Genomic DNA, 22,413 nt, shown 5'->3' with positions numbered 1-22,413 from the left:
GTGTTATTTTTATTTATCTATTAAATAAGTACTGAATAGTTGAATTCATTTAAGTTGCAGGAACTTCATAAGAGCATCATATATGAGACGTGGACTAGCGTCACTGTCTGCCGTGTATCTGACGCCTCTTAATGCTCCATCTTCATTTCTGACCACTCCGTATTCTCCTACTATAAAGCCATCTGAAGTTCTTTCTTCCACTCTATATTTCTTGTATTGCCGTCCTTCTACTACATATCCTACTTTACAATTATCTTGCTTACATTTTTCCGTAGTTGTTTCTTGAATACCATGTATCCGTCCTTCACTCAATACGCTAATTTTTTCATCTATTTCATAATTTTTCTCTGGTTGATGTTCTGGAACTGACTGTATATTCATTACACCAGAAGGAATTTTAGTATTAGTGGTAATTGGAGTAGTATTACTGGTACTTGCTGTGTCTAATTTTTGCGGAGTAGGCTGCCAAGGAGTGTAAGTTGGAGGAACACTTGGAGATAGGTGTAGAGATGCAGGTTGACTATAAAATTTTGCTGGTTCGCTATAAATTTTTGCAGGTTCACTGTAAATTTTAGCCGGTTCACTGTAGATTTTGGCAGGTTCACTATATACTTTGGCTGGCTCACTATAAAATTTAGCAGGTTCACTATATACTTTAGCAGGTTGACTGTAAATTGTGGGCGGATCAAAAAATTTTTGGACATTCTCTTGATCTATATTTGGATTTCTGTTTGCGTTCCTAAGTTCATTATAATTATTTTGATTGGGCACATCATGAACTATATTAAAGCTAACAGTTGTCAGACTTGCACTGTTCCCTATTTCATCGAGTGGTTTATTTGTTAGACCTTGAATATAATTATTTGAAGACGATGATATTGATACCGCTCTGGCAATTGGTATGTTATCAATATTTTTATTATTTTTGTCTTGGATTTCTAAGACTGACTTAATAGATGATTCAGCAATAGAATCCTCTGATTCATTGTGGTTTAAATTTTGTTGTATTTGATATTGATATGAATCTGGAATTATTATATCCTTCTTCTTCTTTGTAAGATCGCTATTTAATGATGTAACTGATCGAGCTAGGGGTACATTTTCGTTAATGGTACTGATTTCGCTGTTAATATCATAATGTGGTTTTAATATCGTGTCCTCACTATAGTTTCGATTTTTGGTATTTAATTTATAATCGTTATGGTTAAAATTATAGTCATCATTATAATTATCCTTATGACTTTCAAATCCTGAAATAGATTTGGAATCAAAGTTATGACTATGAAACTCTTCGGAATGTTTCATCGCATTGAGTTGAAATGGATGAATGTTTTCTTCATTCAGTATGCCGTGTAATTCTTTCTTCGCATTAAGTTGTTTAATAAATTCTATGTTGGCCCCAATAAGACTAGGTGGAATATCGGTTGCAATCTCTAATTCTTCTATATTACTTACATTTTCCGTGTTACTTATTACTGTTGTTGCATCTGTGGCAAGAAAAGATTCGTCGTGGCCATTTTCATTAGTAGTTTCAGGATTATTTTCAATATGTTTTCCTTTCCGCCGGCCTACAGCTACTGACGACGTAATTCTCACAGAAATAACTTGTTCATCACGTGGATAACCTGTGTTGTCATACTTTGGTATACTTTGAGTATTGTAGTCATATTTAGGAGTTACTTGTTTTTGATCGTGTACAGGTCGCGGTGAAACGAGTACGCATTGTAGGATCTGGAAAATATAAAATATTCTATTATTAAAATGAATTAGCTCAAGTTTGTACTTTGGTGAAAGCTCTTTAATAGTTTGAATAGATAATTAATAGTAATGTATTAGGTACAGTAGTAAGTATATAGAGATTTATTGATGGGATTTACGAAGGATTTAGGTTTTATATGTACCAATTTATATTTTTCAGTAATTATCGAACAAAATTTTTAAAGTAATCTTTTAATTAATATAATTGAAATATCTCGGTGACACTTTCCGGATACTTAAACACGGAAAATTGCGTAAGTTATCGATGTAAAAAGTTAATATGTCAGTTTGACCTACGAGATATGTAAAACTGGTTGGTACTGCAATGTGCTACATTTTTATAATCGTTTAATTTGATACCTGATTATTCTTTGACATATTTTAGGGCTCTGAACGAAAATTATACAAAGGAACTTTTACGGAACAACTTTGTTTTTTCATCCGTCTGTCACGGACCTTTGATGATTTGTAATTTGGTTAGTTTTACATATCGTTGGTATCATATTGCTAAATTAATAATTAAAAAACAATCTCTATTTAGTTATATATTATTATTATTTTGTTAGGGGGTCCAGGGAGTTGGGAGTGTAAGTGTATTTCATGATGACTACTGGCAGACCTCCCCTTATGGGGGATTCAAAATATTAAGATTTTTTTACAAATTGTGAATTAGTTTATGCATTTAATTAAAATGAATTGATAGGAGTCGTGAATGTTAATTACATATAATATTAACATTGAAGTGCGACGGAGCGTTTACAAGCCGAACGGAAACGGCTCAACCGAGTGGTAGACGGCGGACGGAGCGGCGGCGCGGCGGCGCGGCGGCGCGTGGTGTGTTACGCCGGCGGGACGGCTAGTCAGCTGTCAGTGACCGTACATGCGACCTTGCTATCGCGCCAAACATACCACTGATTTGTTCTAATATTTCCATGTGTACATTATTAAGCAGTAGCTTTTGCTCGCAACTGCAATTACGAATTGTCCTGTGGGAATATACCTTTCCTTAACAATCTATAAAAAATGGATAAAGCTTACTATTATAATATCGGCCGATAGTTTTTTTAATGGAGGAAATAAATTGGTAACCCCGCCTGCACTCTCGGTATACATTGGTAGTGTAGCAGTGAGATATGATAAGTGAGGATGAAAGCAGATCAGTTAGCCCATCATGACTTCCAAATCATGGTTTCAAAAGGAAATGCGTGAAGGTCGATCTGACACAGTATTGTTAGCAATGGGGCCGCTAAACCCATTACTAAAAAAATTCTTCCCTTTAGATTGGTAAGTTTAATGTTTTACTACGTGTTATACATTCAAATCTTGTATATTGTGTGCGATTCTATGAGGCACCATGTACGACATTTTGAATGAATTGTGTGGTTCAACTAATGGATAGTCCCATTGCTAGCAATCCCCTCTCCTTACGCTGTAGGAGCTATAGGTTTTAACTTTTGCGGTCACACCCGGAAATGCTGATTTGAAACGATTTGGTTATAAGAAACAGTACTTATTATTGAAACCTCATATTTAAATTGTATTTGAGACGACATGTTTCAGTTTAATTTTACAAATATGCTGAAGTACTTACTCATAGATACTAGGTGTATGTGTGAGTATAAATCTAGACATAGAAACGGGATATATAATTTAATAACGTGGGTGCAAGTATCTATTTCAAAACATGACTATACAGTGTTAGTTGACATATAAAATCGTGTTAGTAGGCGGCTAATCAGCTCGAGAAACATTGACCATATACTTTGACCTTTCTCATTGAAAAATTGTGACAAATTCCTTAGTACGTAGATATGACCTTTAAATAAATTGTTCAATATGATGAAGTATTGAAACAATGATTAACAATAATATCCTGGGTAGGTATTTATTAAAAATTCATGGTACAATATACTCGTATACCTATCTATCTACTTATCCCATTAATTCTATTATTATAATAAATATGAAAGTTTTTAATGATAAAGGTACCCCCTTTATCCCATTCGTATTTCAACCATGAAGCAGTTATGTTTGCATGGCTGTGTTTCGGTTAGAAGGATGGGATATGGCGTGAATTTACAGTGAGTCCTCAGAAATTGCAACGCATGGGGGTATCATGGGCGAAACAGTATACTCTGTTATATCCATGGTACTGCTGATGTCTATAGGCGACGGTTACCACTTTCCATCAGGTGGGTTGTCAGCTTGTTTGACATTCTAAGTTGTATAAGAAAAAAATACCCCTCTCCCCCAAATAAACTACCATAAGAAACGGTCCCGAGCCACCTGCATCCACTGACTTTTGTCTATAGTTACCTACACGTTGTTATTCCTGAGGTCTAAACTTAGTAATTACATAAATTATAATTTAATCTAAATGTGATTAATTTAAACATTTACAATAATAAGATACTAATACATTAATTGATAATTGTTTTGAAATATATATTAATTGCTTTGGAATCAATTGATACAATTGTTATAAGTGAAGGAACATTTTAAAATTTAATCCTATATTTATCAAGTCTTTTGTGAAATAGATCAGTGTGAAAATAGTAGATATGTTCTTCTCCTATGGAGACCAGTGAAGAGCAATGGGGTTTTGTTTACACAATGTAATTGCGTATTACTCATATCTTTACTTAAATCTATAGAATTCGGTGGATTACAATAGTTACATAATACTTGTAACATATATAATAATTATTTTCATATTGGTGATTTGAAAGAAATAAAAACCAATTGAAATTTGGTTTTTGAAATTTATTTAATATATTATTTCTAATTGTTAACAGATATTACATGTAAAGATAAATAGGTGGTAATTTTTTATTTAACATATGTTTATTCATAACTATTATAAATCTATATTTTTATCATAGTTATGTGAATTAAATCGCGGATACAGCTAGTAAATAAATAAATAACCATTCGAACTCTTTAGTTATTAAATGAGGATATGTATCTAATAAAAAAAAGATTTTATTCGACAAAAAAAAATACTTCAATAGTGGTAAAACCGGTTATTTTGATTTAAAAACTAAACTACTGAACAATTAATAATAAAGATTCTATGGGACCAATTTAAAAGTATATCCTTTTAATTAAAAAAATAATTTTAAGAACCTTCTCCTTTATTGAAGTCGCTTAAAAATAAAACTGTATGTACGATTCCTTATGTCTTAAAAAATAGACGGAGACTACACTTTCGATTAAAAATTTTTCATTAAAGAATTACAAGAAGTATTTTTGGATTAATTGGGATTGCAAGCAAGGAGAGTCATTCTGTTTTTGAATTTCAAACTTGACTGTTGATAGCAAATGTATTTTTTTCACACTAAACTGGTTTGACAGTGGCGCATGCTTTGATTGACGTGACAAGAAGTAAGAGCGAACGTGTAAAGTGCGTACATTTATTGTGTACAATACGTCAGCAAGACACACCCTGTAGTAGTCAAGCGGCGGCGGGTGACTGCAAGTAAGCCTATTGCCACGAGCCAGTAACGTGACAGTGAAACGTGAAGGTCGCTAACTCATTTAATTTTTTTGATATTTATCTGTAGCATCGAAATTCAAGCAACATTGTTTAATGGGTTTAATGATATTCGTAATATGATTAATTGCCTTCCTAATTATTACTTAAATAGACATGTATTTACTACTGTTTATTTATCGAATACTCAATTAATCTAATTAATTTAGATGTCTATCAGTTGATATTTATAGAATTTGTATCAAATTTGTATTAAAGAATAATTGTCATCATAATCAGCTTACTGCTATCCACTGCTGGACATAAGCCTTTACCAAGGTACGCCATTGAGAATGACCTTCGGCTCTTTGTTTCTAGTTTTTATTTGCAGCTAGGATTAATGGGAATTTGCAGCCTACCGCAGCCCAGGGATTCCTAGCAGCCCTTGCTTTAACAAATTCATGGCCGTCGCCTTGGTCCAGAAATAGCAGAGCGTCCTGAAACCAGGCCTCACCTGCTAATGAAAATTAGTTTGATTATGATTAGGTTGATTTAAAAGATTGATGTAGTGTTACGTCTCCTAACATGTGTTCCGTAAAAGCTTTGTGAAAAATCAATACCGGGAATAATTGGCTATGATGACAGTAAATCAGTCAGTTTTTTTTTATGTTCAAGTAGTTACATATAAGTAATGCGTCCGAAAATTGTTCATCATTGCTAGTGAATATGGCATTCAATACAAATTGCAATGATGAATCCAACCTCACGTTTTTTCTTTAATTTAAGGTTAGCACACTAATTAATAAGTATGTTTGCTAGAGAATTTTATTGAAAATAAACATTGATTTAATCTTAGCAACAAAAGTGTTCAGTATCATAATAATCTTCATGATCATCATTTCCGCTCTGTCAGAATAGAAATTTTATTGCGTCAATTCTAGTAGAAGTTGAAAAATCAGAGTGTACATTGCATACAGAAAGACGTAAGATAGAATAAAGTACATACGATATCTCGTTCAACGTATTTTATGCGGGCAAAACTGCAGGTAACAGCTAGTATTATAAATGTAAAAAATCGTTTTATATATTGCATAACATTCCATTTTAATAAATATTTGAACAGAATTGAACGAAGTTTGTTGTACAGATGATCTATATACTTACACCCATGTGTACGAATATAGTTAGAAATATCCATATGATTTTATATTAATGCAGACAAAGCTACAGGTTATCTAGTAGTAAAATATTTTATAATTAATATTTAATAGTATCATATAACCTTCCTCAGAGAAAGTCTATTAATTATTATATTATAACCATATAAATTAATATTAATAATAAGGAATAAGGAGTATTCTATAATTATGATATTATATTATTACAATAGAAATAGTAAATTCAGCCGCATTTATCAGTATCCAGATTTAAAAATGATCTAAAATATATTCATTGAGATAATGAGTTAATAACGGATCAAAGTTATTGGTATTCGAATGCTGACTGAGACTGCTATTAGAAACGGTTTTCTTGTTATAAGTACGCCTTTCCTGTGCTAATTCCAATTTCCTGCCACAGAGCTAACCCAATCATTATAATTTAAAACCATTATTTTGTTGTTATACGATAATTAAAGGTTTCGTTTCGTAAAAAACAGCAATGGATTTAAAATAAGACTAAACGCGGGAATAAACATTATTGATTACAAAAAAATGGATTCACAAATGACAAAGGTAAAGGACAATAAAAAAAGTGTAACAGATATACACAAAAGAAAAGGTAGATTTGTACAATTTCTGTCGCAAAGGAGCTGAGCTTGTACGGCTGAGTTTCAATTAGAAGGGTGAGATGGGGCAATAAAATTACAGGGCACGTGTAAGTTCTTAGGAATGGTATCTATTTCAATTAGAAAATTTATATTTGGGCTGTAACTGTGGCTAAATACTCGACCGCAAAATTAAGTTTGTTTTTGGAGGAATTTTTAAAATTTCTCAAAAACAGTAGTAGTTAGAAATATGGTTTTATTTTTCTTGTAATACTCATTCGAAGGTAAGGTGGGGGAATGTTTCTTCTCACAATTTCGATCAAGACTAAAAAAATATATAGCATAAAAGTAAATAAAAATTAGTTTTAAAAGGTTCAAATAGAGTCCTTGCATATGGTACCACACTTGGATCAGTACGCCCATTTGGAAATTATATGTATATATGTATGTATATGTATATATGTATGCATTATGACGATATAAGATATAGTGATGGACGAACAAATTTGCACTATAAGAGTTCCTTTGTGCCTTTATGGTACGGAGCTCTAAAAAAGAAATGGCAACCATGGTAACGTTCTCACTATTCAGTCACTACTAATGTCGAATTTGATGCAAACTATTAAGGCCTCGTGGTGCCTTCAGGATTTTATCGCCTCCGTCCGATTGATAAACTACACGTATACGTATAATCAGTTCATTGCTGAGATGTACACGGATACATGAATACAAAAAATATAATTTTATTATTATGTAGATGGTGACAAATTTGTGAGGTAATAATAATACGTTGAATTAATTATTATCACCTCACAAGTTTGTTTCACAAATGAAACAACAGTCTAACATTTTTGGAACTGCTAGATTAACTGCAAAGTTTGTCGAATGGAAAATTTGTCGAAGTCGTTAATTTAAACGAAAGCATGACGATGTTTACTTGTTTGTATAAGCTTTATTGTATACTAGCTTTCGCCTTTATCCGCGAACGAAGTCTACTGAATGGGATTGGTAGGTACGATTATAATCAGGTATAAATTAAATAAATTTATTTTTTTATTTAAAATTTATAAAATGTAAAATTAAATTAAATAAGAAAAAATAATCCTGTATTATATATCATTATATAGTATTGCTTGTGAATAATTTTATTTATCAAGCGTAAACAGACTGTCTCAATTCCTTTATTCGTATATGCTGGTATATACCTATGAAAATTGAGACAGATTATTTATACTCGATAAATTCGACTAGTCGTCACTGAATGTAATGTAAGAAAAAGAGTAGAGTATTGGAAATTTATGACCTCAAAATTTTCAAAGAGCTGATTTCAGTTAGATGCCCTTACCTAGATATAACTACTATACTATGTCTGCTCGTGGTTCTGGATTGATTGCGTGATTGGCGCAGTAATAATTAAAATTTGTTTCACAAAAATTTAATGACCGATAAAATTTTACCTATATATTATATTGAGAAATATTACTATTAGTAAAGACTATCCATGTGTAGGTACAGTATTACAGTATAAAATTAGGGTATCCTTTAAGTATCCGGTAGGTAAGGATCTTTTGTGTTCATTTAAGGTAAGGATTTGTATACCAAATATCATTCAAATCCGTTTAGCAGTTAAGACAAGATTGTGTATGTAACAAATATTTAAATATCTTAATAAACTTTCTCATAGGTAATGTTCGATTCTTGATGAATCTTCCATGCTAATTTGGCATACTTAAATGTTTTTGGTATAAGAAGGGCTACTTTTTATCCTGGTCAATCTAATAGCCCAGTTATTCAAATGACGTCACAGGCACTACTAGAGTGGTACAACTTGAATTAGTAAACCCCTTGAATCGGTTAGGTTGTTTGATTTTATTATATTTTAATACCGCTGTATATGCTTTGTACAAGTCGTTATTGGCTATAAAGGGTGAGGCCAGCAAACCAGTTCTGATTTACCAGATCGTGCGGTATTTTAAAGTCGGATGCAAATAAATTGTGCCATGATAAAGAACTTGAGAGCACAAAGGATCATTCCATTCTTTATTACATCCTTATGGAGCACCTGTCATTTGTATATAAGTAGCATTCTATGACTTTCTTCTTGCCTGCAGCGCCTTGATAAAGTTCATATATTAGTAATATATACTAGGTAAACATCTAATTAATTTGATTATTATGCTCGCCTATGGGTTATCTTCTTCTTCCATATTTATATGCGTTTATATATATACATATATAGTTCTTTGATGATATTTTAAAAGGAAGGCTGCTGCCCATTCTTCAACCATTTAGTTCCCTTAGTCGCATCTTACGACACCTACGTAAAAGGAAGTTTTTTATTATAGTTTCTTATAATAATAAATTTGGTGTAATATGAAATTATTTAAAACAGCAATGAGGTTCCATGACAAATAAAACTTTGAGCATTATTTTCAGCAGTTATATAACTATATGTATAGTATAGTAGACTTCCGGATGAAGTCAAACAATTGTCAGAAATGATAAACTTTATTACATATAAAATTCCCCTTATATGTGGCAGGGACAGATTGGTCAAAACGAAGACAGCCGATTCAGATGAATGGTCCGAATCAGATGGCAGATTGATATGGATGATGACTTCACATAGCTGACTATGCGCATCGTGGTAAGATTTTAATGCGTGTAGCATTGATGTTTTTTTGATATTTCACTATAAAATATTATTTTTTCATATTTTGACATAATATTAAACATTACATAATTTTCAATTAAAAAAAGGAAAAGATTTATATTTTCCGGAAATAATTATCTGAATTCAGTTTCAGTTTTTGCCAACCTGTCCCTTACATCCTGTATCGTTAAAAATGAACAAAAATTTAAAAAATAATGTTACAACTTCTTTTTATCACCAGAATTTTATAATAGCTGATTAGAAAAACAGGTCACAATATGAGTTTACCAATGCAAGCAGGTGTTAATTATCCTTAATCTATGGCGAAAGAAAAGAAAAACGCAAATTTATCTATTGGCGACTAGCTGATAGTACGAATAACTTCTTATATTTTTGTTTTAGATATAATTTATTTTGGGATTCTTCATGTTTTGTTTTGTCTATATCTTTTGTATAGTTATTTTGGATCTGTGATCTGGTTTGTACATCGTCCCATTGTATATTTAATTTTAACCTGCCTTCATGATTCCTTCGCTTAGTTCTCAGCTCTGTTATATATTATATTTTATTACGTATAGTGTTATCATTAAATTACATATAAAGTCACTAATAGATATAGTTTTTGGAATGGGACACAATAATGTCATTTTTAGTCCTCAGAATTGGGGGGGAAGAGATTGTTAGTAATGGAGACTGAGAATCCCATTGCTAGCAATATACCCAACCAGGTCGACCTCCTCGCGGTTCCCCCTGAAAACTATCATGGTTAATTCCTCATGAATTCATCATGATGGGCTAACTGGCCCATTTTCATCTCATCTATCACCCTTCACTGGTGCTCCGCCAGCGTATCCCGTTAGCGCAGGCGGGGTTACCATACCATTTTCAACCATCAAAAAAAATATACAGGCAAGTATCGTATTTAATTTAGTTTCTTTTTGTGATGAAGTGCGATTGTACCTAGTCTATTGGTACAAATAATGAAATAATAATAATATATGAAATTGCAGAAAAGATCTGTAGTAAGTACCTATCGAAGGAGAGGCAGCCTTCGTATGACGGTTGGCACTTATCATGGTTGGATCAGTGCACCTAGTGCCTCGATCTCAAATAATGTAATAAAGTGAATGATAGTCATTGATCGATCGATCGAGTAATTGCTTTAGATGTTAATGCACTGATTTTTTTTTATTTTTGTTAATTTGGCGACAATATAACTTTTGGGCCAAGATTACAAGTAGGTAAGTGATATAAATATTTTTACAGTAGTAATTTATTAAAATTGAATGAAAAGTAAAAACTGATTCGGCCATTGTATACTAAATCTTTTTAAAGTGTGTTTTTAAACTACAGTGTGTACAATAAAGATTTTCTAACACATTACAATACTAATTCAAGTAAAAATTACGTCAATATACTCGCAAACGGCGTCGGTTTTTATATCTAGCATAAAAAATATACGCTATAAGAATGTGCAGCGTTTGCATCAGGAAGTGGTTTGCAACCGCCTCAACTAGAGCACTTTTTCTTTGTCACCGATCAAGTTTATGTAAATATCAGCGTGGCATTTATTAACTACATTTTATTTGTTCTTCCTTTTTTATCGAAGCGATGGAGAAGATTAATGAGAGATATTCACACACTGGAAAGAGGTAAGTATAAAATATGGTTAAGATCTTAGATTCCGAAACTTTTTGTTTTCTACACTCCGTTGGTATAATAAATTGATATTTAACATCATATATAAAATCAGAAATTTAAAACGATATTAAATGACAGTGCTATTGAAATTAAATGATCATATTATACCTGACTACCACATTTAGGATCATGGAATAGTCAGGGGCTTTTTCTAAAATAGTGCTGGCGTTGTTATAAACGAAACACTTAGCTTGCCTTTCCTTCATCAAACATATCCAAGTGATCATCAATGGGGCCTTACCGTTTCATTGCTAGTAACATACCTTATTAGATTGTCTTTCACGTGGTTTTCTCTAGAAACCATGGCGTTAAATCTTATAAAATTTTTCACGATGAGTTAGCCCACCGTGAAGAATTTGATAAAATAAGACCTGGGGGCCTACCATGAAATGAAATTCCGAAGTTTCGGACTTAATTTCGTGTTTTCGTTTATACATAAATCGGCCCAGTAAATGGAGTTTAACATTTCGTTCGTCATAAATCCTACCAAAAAAGGAATAATATTTTTAATGTTTTTAAACGGTAAGTATTAAGGAGTTATTAAGGAGCAACTTCTAAAATTATTTAAGATTGTGTTCCACAAAAAAAAAAAAAAAAAACTTCAATTGTAGTAAAAGTTATTTTAATTTAAAAACTAAATTATTGAATCAATTTTCACAAATTTCAAATTTTGTATGGGACTAATCTGTAAGTATATCCTTTCAGACAAAAAATAATTTTACAAATCGGTTTATAACTGATGGGTTATGAGGAGTAAAAAAACATAAAAAAATCGAATTGAGAACCTCTTTCTTTTTGAAGTCGGTTGATGAGAAGTTTCACATTTCTCTTTTATTTTTTGTAAGTGGGTATGCTACACATACGGATATTTACTATTCATTCTACCTATTATTACTCATATTTCCTTCTCTTTACTTTTTTTAGCTCTCCTGTAAAATTCACTAACTGGTGCTTTATGTATTTGTATACAACGTTTCCAGGGTCGATATCGTCTATCATAAATTAACATACTGGCCACTTGAGTTGCGTGGAATTATATCAGTATATGGACCAAGATAAAAAGTGTCCTATATTCTTTGCACGTCCAAGTACTACATGTAGGTACATGGAATATAGTATGTACATTGTATGTCTATACTACATTTCATGTGATATAGGTACACCATATTTCATGTGGTTGAGTCATTGCTGTTCTAAAAAGTAATACAATGGATATTGTAAGGTTTACTAAATACATTATTATTAAATTTAATTAATTAGCAAGAATAGAAAGTCAGTGTAGGACTTCCCCTCTCTAGATGGAGCAACGACTTCAAATGCATTGCAGGGAGTCAGTGGGTGCAGGTGGCTCGGGATCGTTTCTTATGCCAACCTCCGGGGGAGGCTTACGTTCAGTAGTTGATGGTTAATGGCTGATATAATGATAATGATGAAGGATAGAAAGACAGTATGTTTATGATGACTTCATTAAAAATATACTACTTGGAGAGAATACGCATTTTTTAATTTCGAATGTCTGTGTACCTGCCTAATTACGAGTAGTTATTCGCCTGTTTAAATAGCATTAGAAAAACTATTACACATATGTATATCTAATCTCTGTTGTGTGCCACTAGATATTCATTATTCGAATAATTATAACAAAAAAAGGTAATAAATAAGTTTACAACTTTTACAATTATAACCCTTGATAGGGGTTTCACTGACAATAAGTATATTTTTTTAGATAGATAAGTAGATTACATCTGAAGTTTTGAAGTGTAAGTACATTGATAATATTTTCTTCTTAGATCAGATGTTGTAACTAAATTGACTAAGCTTGTTGATTGTTGAGAAATGTAATTATTGGTATTTACTTGTTCTGTAGTTGTTTAATAATTTTACATACAAAAATGTACGTCAAAAGTCATTTTCAATTATTGGCAATATGCATGTTCCTTGGAATTATAATAGGTATGTAATTGTAAACATTAATTCTTAGAAATTAGACCTTATAACATTAAGGCGAATATCTATTTTCAAAAACTAGAGCAGATCCAAGCCAGAAAAGATTTAAGTATAACGGATGTGTAATGTTGAACGAATAAAATAAAATTTTTATATTACTTTATGTTAGAATTTGCAAATAATATAGGTAATATGTGTAATAATATTTCCGGCCAGGAAATAAGTAAGTAGGTATATACATACATTGTGAATTAGACGATGAGTGGGTTTATGTACATTTTTTTTATCATTGTAGGTACATTTATTATAATTGTATCAAAATGAAAAACTATCAGAATATAACGTACCAGCAAGAAAATCCATACATAGGCGTTAATCATCTCGTCGTAGAACAATGGTTGTACACCTCTGTAATTACACTCGTTGATTCTATTGTATCGATAGAGACATGTCCACTTTTTGGGGTATTAATAATAAGATCATCTTTATATAAAAATTACAAATTTATATTGAAGTTTTTTTTTTTTAATTCTAGTCTTTAAATGATATTTGGCGGCTCCGGAAACACTATGCACAACTAAGCGAAACCTTCTAAATCGTTATTCGAAGTTCGAATTGGAAAAGCGATTTGCTTCTTGTACACGAGTGCCCTGCGCGCGCGCCGCATTCGACTACAACACTTTGCAGTACTACTGACCTTGCCAATTAAGATTTTATTTTATTAATGCACTTTCTTATGACGTATCAGGTTCTAGTAGTAGAGTGGAGAACCAGACTATATATAAAATGATTCACATGACAAAGGGTTCTGATAACGTGCGAATGTATTGAAATAACATAATATAAGAGAATATAATTTATATCAAAAAAGTGCTAAGATATGGCATGCAATTAATTCAACACTTTATTCTTTTTATAAAGAAGGTAATGAGAATTAAATAATAATGGAGGGAGACGTCCTGCGTTGCATAATTAAAATGTGAAAATCAATGTCCATAATAGGGGTCATGTCCATATTGCTGGCCGCCGTATTGTGGCACTGGACCAGGATATGGAGGCGCAATATAGTGCGGCTCAGGAGGATACTGTGGGTCGTGTTGTGGATATGGTGCCTGCAAGTAATAACACAAATTGTTTTATGGTATTTAACTAACTTGTAACTTTATTAATATACTAAAATTGTTAAGAGACGATGTCAGTACATAGCAGATATTTAAGAAAAGTAGCTATGATTCCTTTACGTCAATTTTTCTTAAATATCTTAATAAGAGCAAAAGAATACAAAACAATAATTTTTAAAAAATTTATTATATTTGTCTATTTGTTTCAGCATCATGCAAAAATAATGTTACAAAATGGATGCTGTATATTGAGATCTGAGGTCTAACTCGTCTAAACTTGGTTTAACTTAAAAAATTATGTATGTTTTGTCTTGATACGTTATCTAGAAATGCTGTATATATACTTTGGTTTTACTACTTCTGATACCACGCGTACGAAGTAGTGGAAAAAAAGCGAGGCTGTCTATTTATACGTATTAAGTAGGCTATTACTAAAAAGGGATACTGTGGTGTTTGTTGGTCTAGTAACTATATTAATTAATGTCATATATAATAATGAATTAGTATCTTATCTAGCTAGTGTAGTTGTTTATCTAATGTGAGTAGACTAAGATATGAACTAATAGTAAGCTGTTTATAGATATAACTAATTTATAAATGAGTTTTGTCTCACGTAAACTTGAATAAAAGCATCTCAGGGTATACCCATCCGTATATAAAATTTTATTTAAATCTCTTCGATCCTTACATATTTGAGTAATAAACCTTCACATTTAATGATATATTAAATTGTTTCATATATACCATATAGGTATATAGTATACCTAATTATAAAGACGTTTTATCTGATTATGTATGAATAATATGAAAAATATAAGTCAGAGTAAGGTGAAATTTATTATGCAATAATTTTAGCTCGGTAACGTTTTCTACTAAATATTTATTTATTGGTGTCAATTGGGCGTTGGTAATCTACTTAATAATTGACTAAATTTAAAGGTATTTAGAAATGTAACATTTTATCTATCCTATATTACTTTTGTAATAAATTCCAATAAAATTGATATTGAAATTACATATACATAATAATTTTATATTGTTCTTATAGATGCATTTTAGTGCAAGTTGCAAATTAAATCTTTTGAAAACTAATCCCAATTCTAATCTAATTACTAATTGTGATTTCATGAGTGTAGTACCTGGTATCCATATGGTTTCTTCTTATCATACACATCTACATGGTGATGATTCATTATCGGCTTCAAATGATTTTCGAGGAGATCTTTGACTTTTAGTTTAGTGTCTAGCATATTCGCAGCTAATGCTTTATCGAACGCCTTTAGTTCTTTGATTTTTGCTTTTAGAGCCCACAAACCATCCTTCACTAAGTCTAGCTTGCCGAGATGGAGGTCATCAGGTTCTTGATATTCGTCTTGATTGTAAGCTGGGGTGTCATATGCAGCACGAAATAAGTGCTGGTCTTCCTCATCCAAGTCTGAATAACGTGGTACATGTCTTGATAGCGCTGTTGGTTAAAAAAAGTAATAAATATCACTGGACATAATTATTATAGCGTTTTCTAGACCCAAACTATGTTGAGCTTTTATTATAGACACTAGACAACTGATAGAGGTAAATAAACACTTTTTTGTTAATAAATACACAGGTTATACTATAGAAAACACCTAGCTTAATACTAACAGATATAATCATGAATATAAAGGTTTGTATTGTGTGGGGAATTCGTGACCATTGGAAGTTGAGGCGATGTGTTGAACAGCTACATCGACAATGTGATCAATAGGAAAAGTTTTATTCGTTTTTTATAGAATTGTACAAATAATGGGTAAACTAGTTAGAGATTGAAATAAGTTAATATGAATGTTTAAGCAAAACGTAACTTATAAATATGTTGTTACAAGTTAATTATACTATTTATTAAAACTTTCATGATCGCAAAAAATATAATCAGGTAATGGTATAAAAAGGTAGAATTAAAGCTAATAATGTTCATTACCAGTTAACCTTTATGAATTATAGGGATAATTTTTTTTAATGTAGTACATAGATACCTACGTATTACTTAAATAAAACTAAAATACATGTAGGTACACATGAAAACTACATACGAGATCTAGGCAAGTCTACTCGATTACTATAAATTAGTTTCCTAATCTGGAATTAAAGAAGTCAATCTTATTTGGCAAACCAATTATGATTGTCATGAAAACCCATTTGATATAATCATTATAAAAATTCCGTTGTATCTAATTGTCTGAGAGTAACGGAAAATGCAAAATGTAAAACACATTTATCAACTAATTGAAGCGTGATAATATTTAATATTACCACAATCATAAAGTTTGCAATAAAAAAATCAATTTCTAGAATATTTACTAAGTTTTAAAATGATTAAGATATTACACTAACCGCATGGTGGTAACAATTAGTACCTAAATATAATGCGTTTGGTTTTTAATGAAATAATAAAATACTTACCAGGACTGAGTATTAGAATGAAATAAAATATTTGAGAGGACATTATTTTTAACAAGCAAATGAAACTATTGATTTTCAGACACGAGCGGGTTAACCGAGATCGCGATAACCTTAAACTAACAATTCAACTAATAACTAACATTTCAATAAGAATGCTACCCTCAATCAAGAATAGAATATTCATTTGATTTTTAATATTGAGGTAGATGACATATTTTTACAAATATGCTTAGAACGTTTGTTAACAGACGTATATATTTAGATAGATAAGAGGACTCATGTGTCCAAATTTCATGTAATTTTATTAAATTGATAGCTAATAAACCGACAAATTGTCATGTCTATCAATATAACTGTGTAACTATGGTTTATTTTAATTATTAGTGAAATATGTACAATGCTCCTATCATTCAGTAATAAATTTTAATGGTTATTATTATGTTATATATTCTATACCACAAAATATAATCTTAGACGATGTCTATACATGGGATATATTTAAGAAAAAAATAATATTACCTAATGGGTTCTTATTATAGTCAGAAATGCTGTATGTTTGTTTCGCATCACGCAGAAACAACTGCAACGAATTAAATACAGTTTTGACAGTTGTATTCCTAAAGGTCTAACTTAACAACTGGTGTATGTTTTATCTTAATACGATACTTAGAAAGGGTATATTTCGTTGGTTTTATTATTACTGAAATCTACGTGTAGGTAGTAGTGGGCAAGGAGCTAAGCAATATATAAATAAAAATATTCATAGAATAGAATAAGTATTTGTCTTAAATAGACACAAAATTACAAAATAGTTAGTGGTCGATTAATATTTTAGAGCTCCCAATATCATATATATGGTGTATCAGGGGATTATTAGTAATTAGGACATTAATCCCTACTGTTAGTAATATATCCTGTCAGATCGACCTTAACGCGGAAACCATCATGTTTAATACTTGTGGAATTCATGCCGATGGGCCAACTGACCTGCTTTCATTCGCACTTACCTTCTCTTACTGGTGCCCCATCAACGTGTACCGATAGCGCAGACGGAGTTACCATCTCATTGTCATCCATAAACAAATATTGATATCTAAATTAAGTATACTCATATACAAAACTGAAGCTATTATTTTTCTTTAAGAAAAAGAAATACTATCGATCATAAATTCGAACTTCAACGATGAGAACTTGTCAATTTATTGAAGATTATATCGATTAATGCTGAGAATATTTAATTCAATCAGTCTTAATGACTTAGGTTCTATATTGTTTCAAATTGATAATAATTATGCTTTTTGTATAAAATAGATCACTAATAATATCGAATTGCATAATTAAATTTGTTTACCAGAGGGGTTTTTAACAATTCATCAAAATTTGTGTTGATAAGAAACAGGTATTTTTATGTATTAGATCTTTATCATTATCATCATATCAGCCATTAACTGTTCACTATTGCCTATGCTACTGAACATATGACTTCCCCATAAAATGGGTAGTACTTGCCAATAGTTGCCACGCTTGGCATCCCTCTACTATTAAGTTCCCTTAGTCGCCTCTTATAACACCTAGGGAAAAGGAAAGGATGACCCATTCTTTGCCAGGGCCACACATCAATATTCTTGTAGAGAATCCTTATTTAAAATCATAAATGTGAAGTGAGTTTGATTTGTTACCTTATAGCACCTTAATAGCTTAATGAATCACTATCAAATTTGGTATATATGTACGTACTGTATGGAATAAAGATAATATAGGTTACTTTTAATCCCGGTCAGTAAATAAAACAGTCACGCTGATGAAGTTGCGGGTAAAAACTAGTATGGATATATATCTTTAGGGAATAGATTTTTCACATTTTCTGTCACGGACACAATGCTAAAAGAAATGATACTACGAGAGTTTCTTTTTATCTTTTTAGTTCTTTACAAAATGCTTTATTGCTTCTAATCTCTAACCAGTTTTGGCTGTGTACATTAAATCTAGAAATGTTTTTCTGATAGTCCTTGGGATAAAACTTACCTACATCTCCTACTTTCTCGAGATCGATTTTATGATTTGTTTTAATTTTTAATGCTTTATTCACAATAAATTGGTCGTTCTTTAACAACATATATGATGAATAAAATTGTATTTAGAATTTTTTTTTTTTCATAATTATTATAAGTATAATAAGTGTTTCCCAATAATGGTTCAACGTTTGAAATTTTGTACGCAGGTAAAATACATTTTCTTAAAACATCGAATATGTTTTATATACGGATGCATATAGGCAAAGCCTTGGGAAATAGTAAACGATCGAGTCATATGTTATACTACGTTATTGGACATCACTAATCTCAAAATAATTATAATTGTATTGTATGTAGAGTCATGTGGGGTAAACGTACGCATTTTTTAGTTAATTGCTTCCAGAATAAAAGATTTTGATAATTGAAAAGAAAAAAACTTTTATTTTAACGTTAAAAACATTTGAGAAGAAAAACAAAACATAAAATTTCAATTCTAACAATAATTATTAGTTTTATTTAATCATTTAATGAACAAGGGAAACGCGGGTTTTTACCCCCATCGGCGGGAAAGTATCCGCACACCTTCGGTTAAGTGTACGCACGTAAACTTAATTTGCTATTGCACAAAAATCACATGTGAATGTACCCTCTTCATAACTTGTACAGGCGTCGTGCCATCAAGGTAACAGATATAACTTTATGGCTTCGTATCTTTTAAACGTCTACTGTGCTTATAGAGTTCATAGAAGGTATATTTCGAGCTATAGCATCAGCAGATAGATTACACATATCAGTAACTGCAGATGGTGTAAATTCTGCTTCTGTAAATAAATCGTCTTCCACGCACAACCATTCTTTGGAATCAACTTCCAGCAGCAGTATTTCCGAACCGATACGACAACATAATCTTCAAGAAAAGAGTATATTCCTTTTTAATAGGCCGGCAGCATACTTGCAATGCCGCTGGTGTTATGGATGATCATGGGCGGCGGTACTCACTTACCACAGGGGGCAAACGAGCATGCGGTTCGCATGCTCGTTTACCCCCTGTGTTGTAAAAAAAAAGGATATATTCCAGTCATCCTGAATGCTCAAGCTGCGTTAACTACAGTAGCAATTTTTTTAAACGCTCTGTCGAAAATAGAAGTTACTTGGTATTGATTAATAGATCTACCAGGATGCTGTGCCATTCATTTATCAGCTTCAAGTGCGTACTGATTTTTTAGAAAACTGTAAATGGTTCTATCCAAGGGTTGTATATTGTGACTACTGTGAGGTGGCAATGTAAGTACAACGATGTTATTCTCTCTGCAATACAGAGTAGCTTGCAAGCTAATATGGCTTGAATGATTGTCAATAATCAGTATTGGTGAAGTGCATTCCTTGAAGTGTACCAGCCACTGAAAATATAAGTCCGCGTTGATGAATCCGGAATCAGATGTCATGCCAATGCTACCAGCCGGAGCTCCGTCCATAAGTTCACCCTTCATTCTTTTTCGTGGAAAAATAAATGCAGACGGCACATAATTTCCAGTTGCATTAACACAACAAACTACGGTTATAGTTTGACCACGTTCTCCGGAAACAATTTTGTCAACTAGAAGGCAAACAAATATGACTGGGTAAGTATGCATTTTAATTAATGCGGACACTTACCCCTGGACACTTACCCCATCCCATTAAAGCAAATAAAAATAATAAAATTTCGAAGTATGACTTACCTTAGACAAAATAAATAGATTCACACAAAATATTGAATAACTTCTGTTCTCAGTCACTTTATTATACAATCAGACTAATAACATTGCTTCAGTAACTATGCAAATTAATTTTAAAGAAAAAAATAACAAATCCGTGCAAAAGCAATACTGCTGTGTAAGTTTCTACAGCATTGTGCAGCAAACCTGTGACGTAGTACTCTCGCTTGGTGGTCAAGTGCTAACTAAACGCGATAGGTCTCGACCTGCTGTCATCCATGGGGTTCCCAGAATGTTCACTGCGGACACTTTTTCGCCGCGTACGTTTACCCCACATGACTCTAATAGTTGCCATGTTTGGTAGGCGGGCAACCGCAGTTAGGCTTTGGTGCTGTTTTAAGAGGGACGCTGCTGCCCACCCTCGATCATTCGTTTATAGTAAGGGCAGTAAGGGGTGGCCCAGTCCATGCCGGGACCACACAGCGTAAAATAATAATAATAAAAGCATAATTCTCGAAAAATTAGAATAATACAGTCCCTAGTATATTTATATTATACACTTCTCACTAATATAATATAATGGAATTATAACTAGACACTTGTTTGTAAATAGGATATATTTAAGAAAAATTGTTGAGAGAGGTCTTAATAAGAGTAATAGAAGCCAAAACTATTTAGAGATTTGTCTGTCTGTATGTTTGTTCTGGCATTTTGCAAAAATTATTACACCAAATTAAATGCGGTTTTCGCAGTTATGTTACTGAAGGACTAACTAAAAATGTGGTAAATTTGTGCTCGAAACGCCATCTAGATTTGGCCTATTTTCTTGGTTTTTCTATTTACAGATGTTTCCTCCCACGAACACTCAGGTTGTGGAATGAGCTCCCTGCCGAGGTTTTCCCAAGAGACTACAGCATGGGGTTCTTCAAAAGGGAGGTAAAGAGGTTTATTCAGGGTCGGCAACGCACGCGTAAAACCTCTGGTATTGCAGGTGTACGCTACGGTAACCACTTATCAGGTGGGCTGTATGCTTGTTTGCCACCTCAGTGGTATAAAAAAAAATCCACTCGTACAAAGTAGCGGGTAAGAGGTTAGTTACTAATAAAGTTGTAATGATATTTATGTTGTCAATCTTGAGTCGCTCCTTTAAAGTGAATACTCATAGATATTTATCTTTAAAACTGGCGTCAATCTACTTAAGTACCTAGCGATTAATTAATATCTACCTAGTTTCTATAATATGGTCATATCTAAATTCATTTCGCAGCAAGAGTAACGAACATTATAGCTATTAAGCTATAAATTAATAATACAGATAAAAATAAAACATTGTTTTATTTTTTACTCGATATATAAGTATTAATAATTGATTACAATATTTGAGTATTTGCATTTAAAATCAGAAAAAATAAAATAAATGGATAAAAAAATAATAATTTACAAACAGAACCATAGTTAATATTAAAAAATATTAAACGCTTATTATATGACCCCGGGAAAATAGATAATAATTGTTAGGTTTTGTATTTGTTTTAAAATTATAATGCTATGAAACTCCACAAACATTGTATTTTGTGTGTCAGAAGAGAGTGCCAGTTACAATCGGCATCAATATTTTTTTGTAACGATATTATTTTTAAAATATAAACACAAATTAAATAACACTAGTTAGAATGATTATCGTGCGATTTAAAAAAGAAGTGGGGATTATACCGATACCTATGCCGGGGTCAGTGTTCTTACTACTTTATCTATTGCTTCATTTCGTCTGTCTAAAGATCTGAAAATTATTTGAACTTATAATATATATTGTGCAATAAAAAATGAGATAATATTTGGTAATAT

General features: G+C 31.8%; 2 protein-coding genes across 2 annotated transcripts; both read right to left on the bottom strand.

The window, feature by feature from the left end:
- LOC113512603 (probable serine/threonine-protein kinase clkA) lies at positions 1 to 14,041 on the bottom strand. The gene is made up of 2 exons (XM_026896504.3): positions 13,644 to 14,041; positions 1 to 1,731 (listed from the first exon to the last, which is right to left on the bottom strand). Exons 1-2 carry the CDS (start codon positions 13,674 to 13,676, stop codon positions 46 to 48), a joined length of 1,719 nt encoding a protein of 572 aa, XP_026752305.2. The 5' UTR covers positions 13,677 to 14,041; the 3' UTR covers positions 1 to 45.
- Positions 14,042 to 14,139: 98 nt separating this feature from the next.
- LOC113512531 (uncharacterized) lies at positions 14,140 to 16,986 on the bottom strand. The gene is made up of 3 exons (XM_031914898.2): positions 16,857 to 16,986; positions 15,557 to 15,882; positions 14,140 to 14,408 (listed from the first exon to the last, which is right to left on the bottom strand). The coding sequence occupies exons 1-3, from the start codon at positions 16,897 to 16,899 to the stop codon at positions 14,283 to 14,285; spliced, it is 495 nt and encodes a 164-aa protein (XP_031770758.1). The 5' UTR covers positions 16,900 to 16,986; the 3' UTR covers positions 14,140 to 14,282.
- Between the last annotated feature and the right edge of the window lie 5,427 nt (positions 16,987 to 22,413).

The sequence above is a fragment of the Galleria mellonella genome, unplaced genomic scaffold (assembly GCF_026898425.1).
Source record: "Galleria mellonella isolate WM207_F2 unplaced genomic scaffold, CSIRO_AGI_GalMel_v1 utg64, whole genome shotgun sequence".
NCBI lineage: Eukaryota > Metazoa > Arthropoda > Insecta > Lepidoptera > Pyralidae > Galleria > Galleria mellonella.
This window is presented reverse-complemented; position numbering and strand designations above follow the sequence as displayed.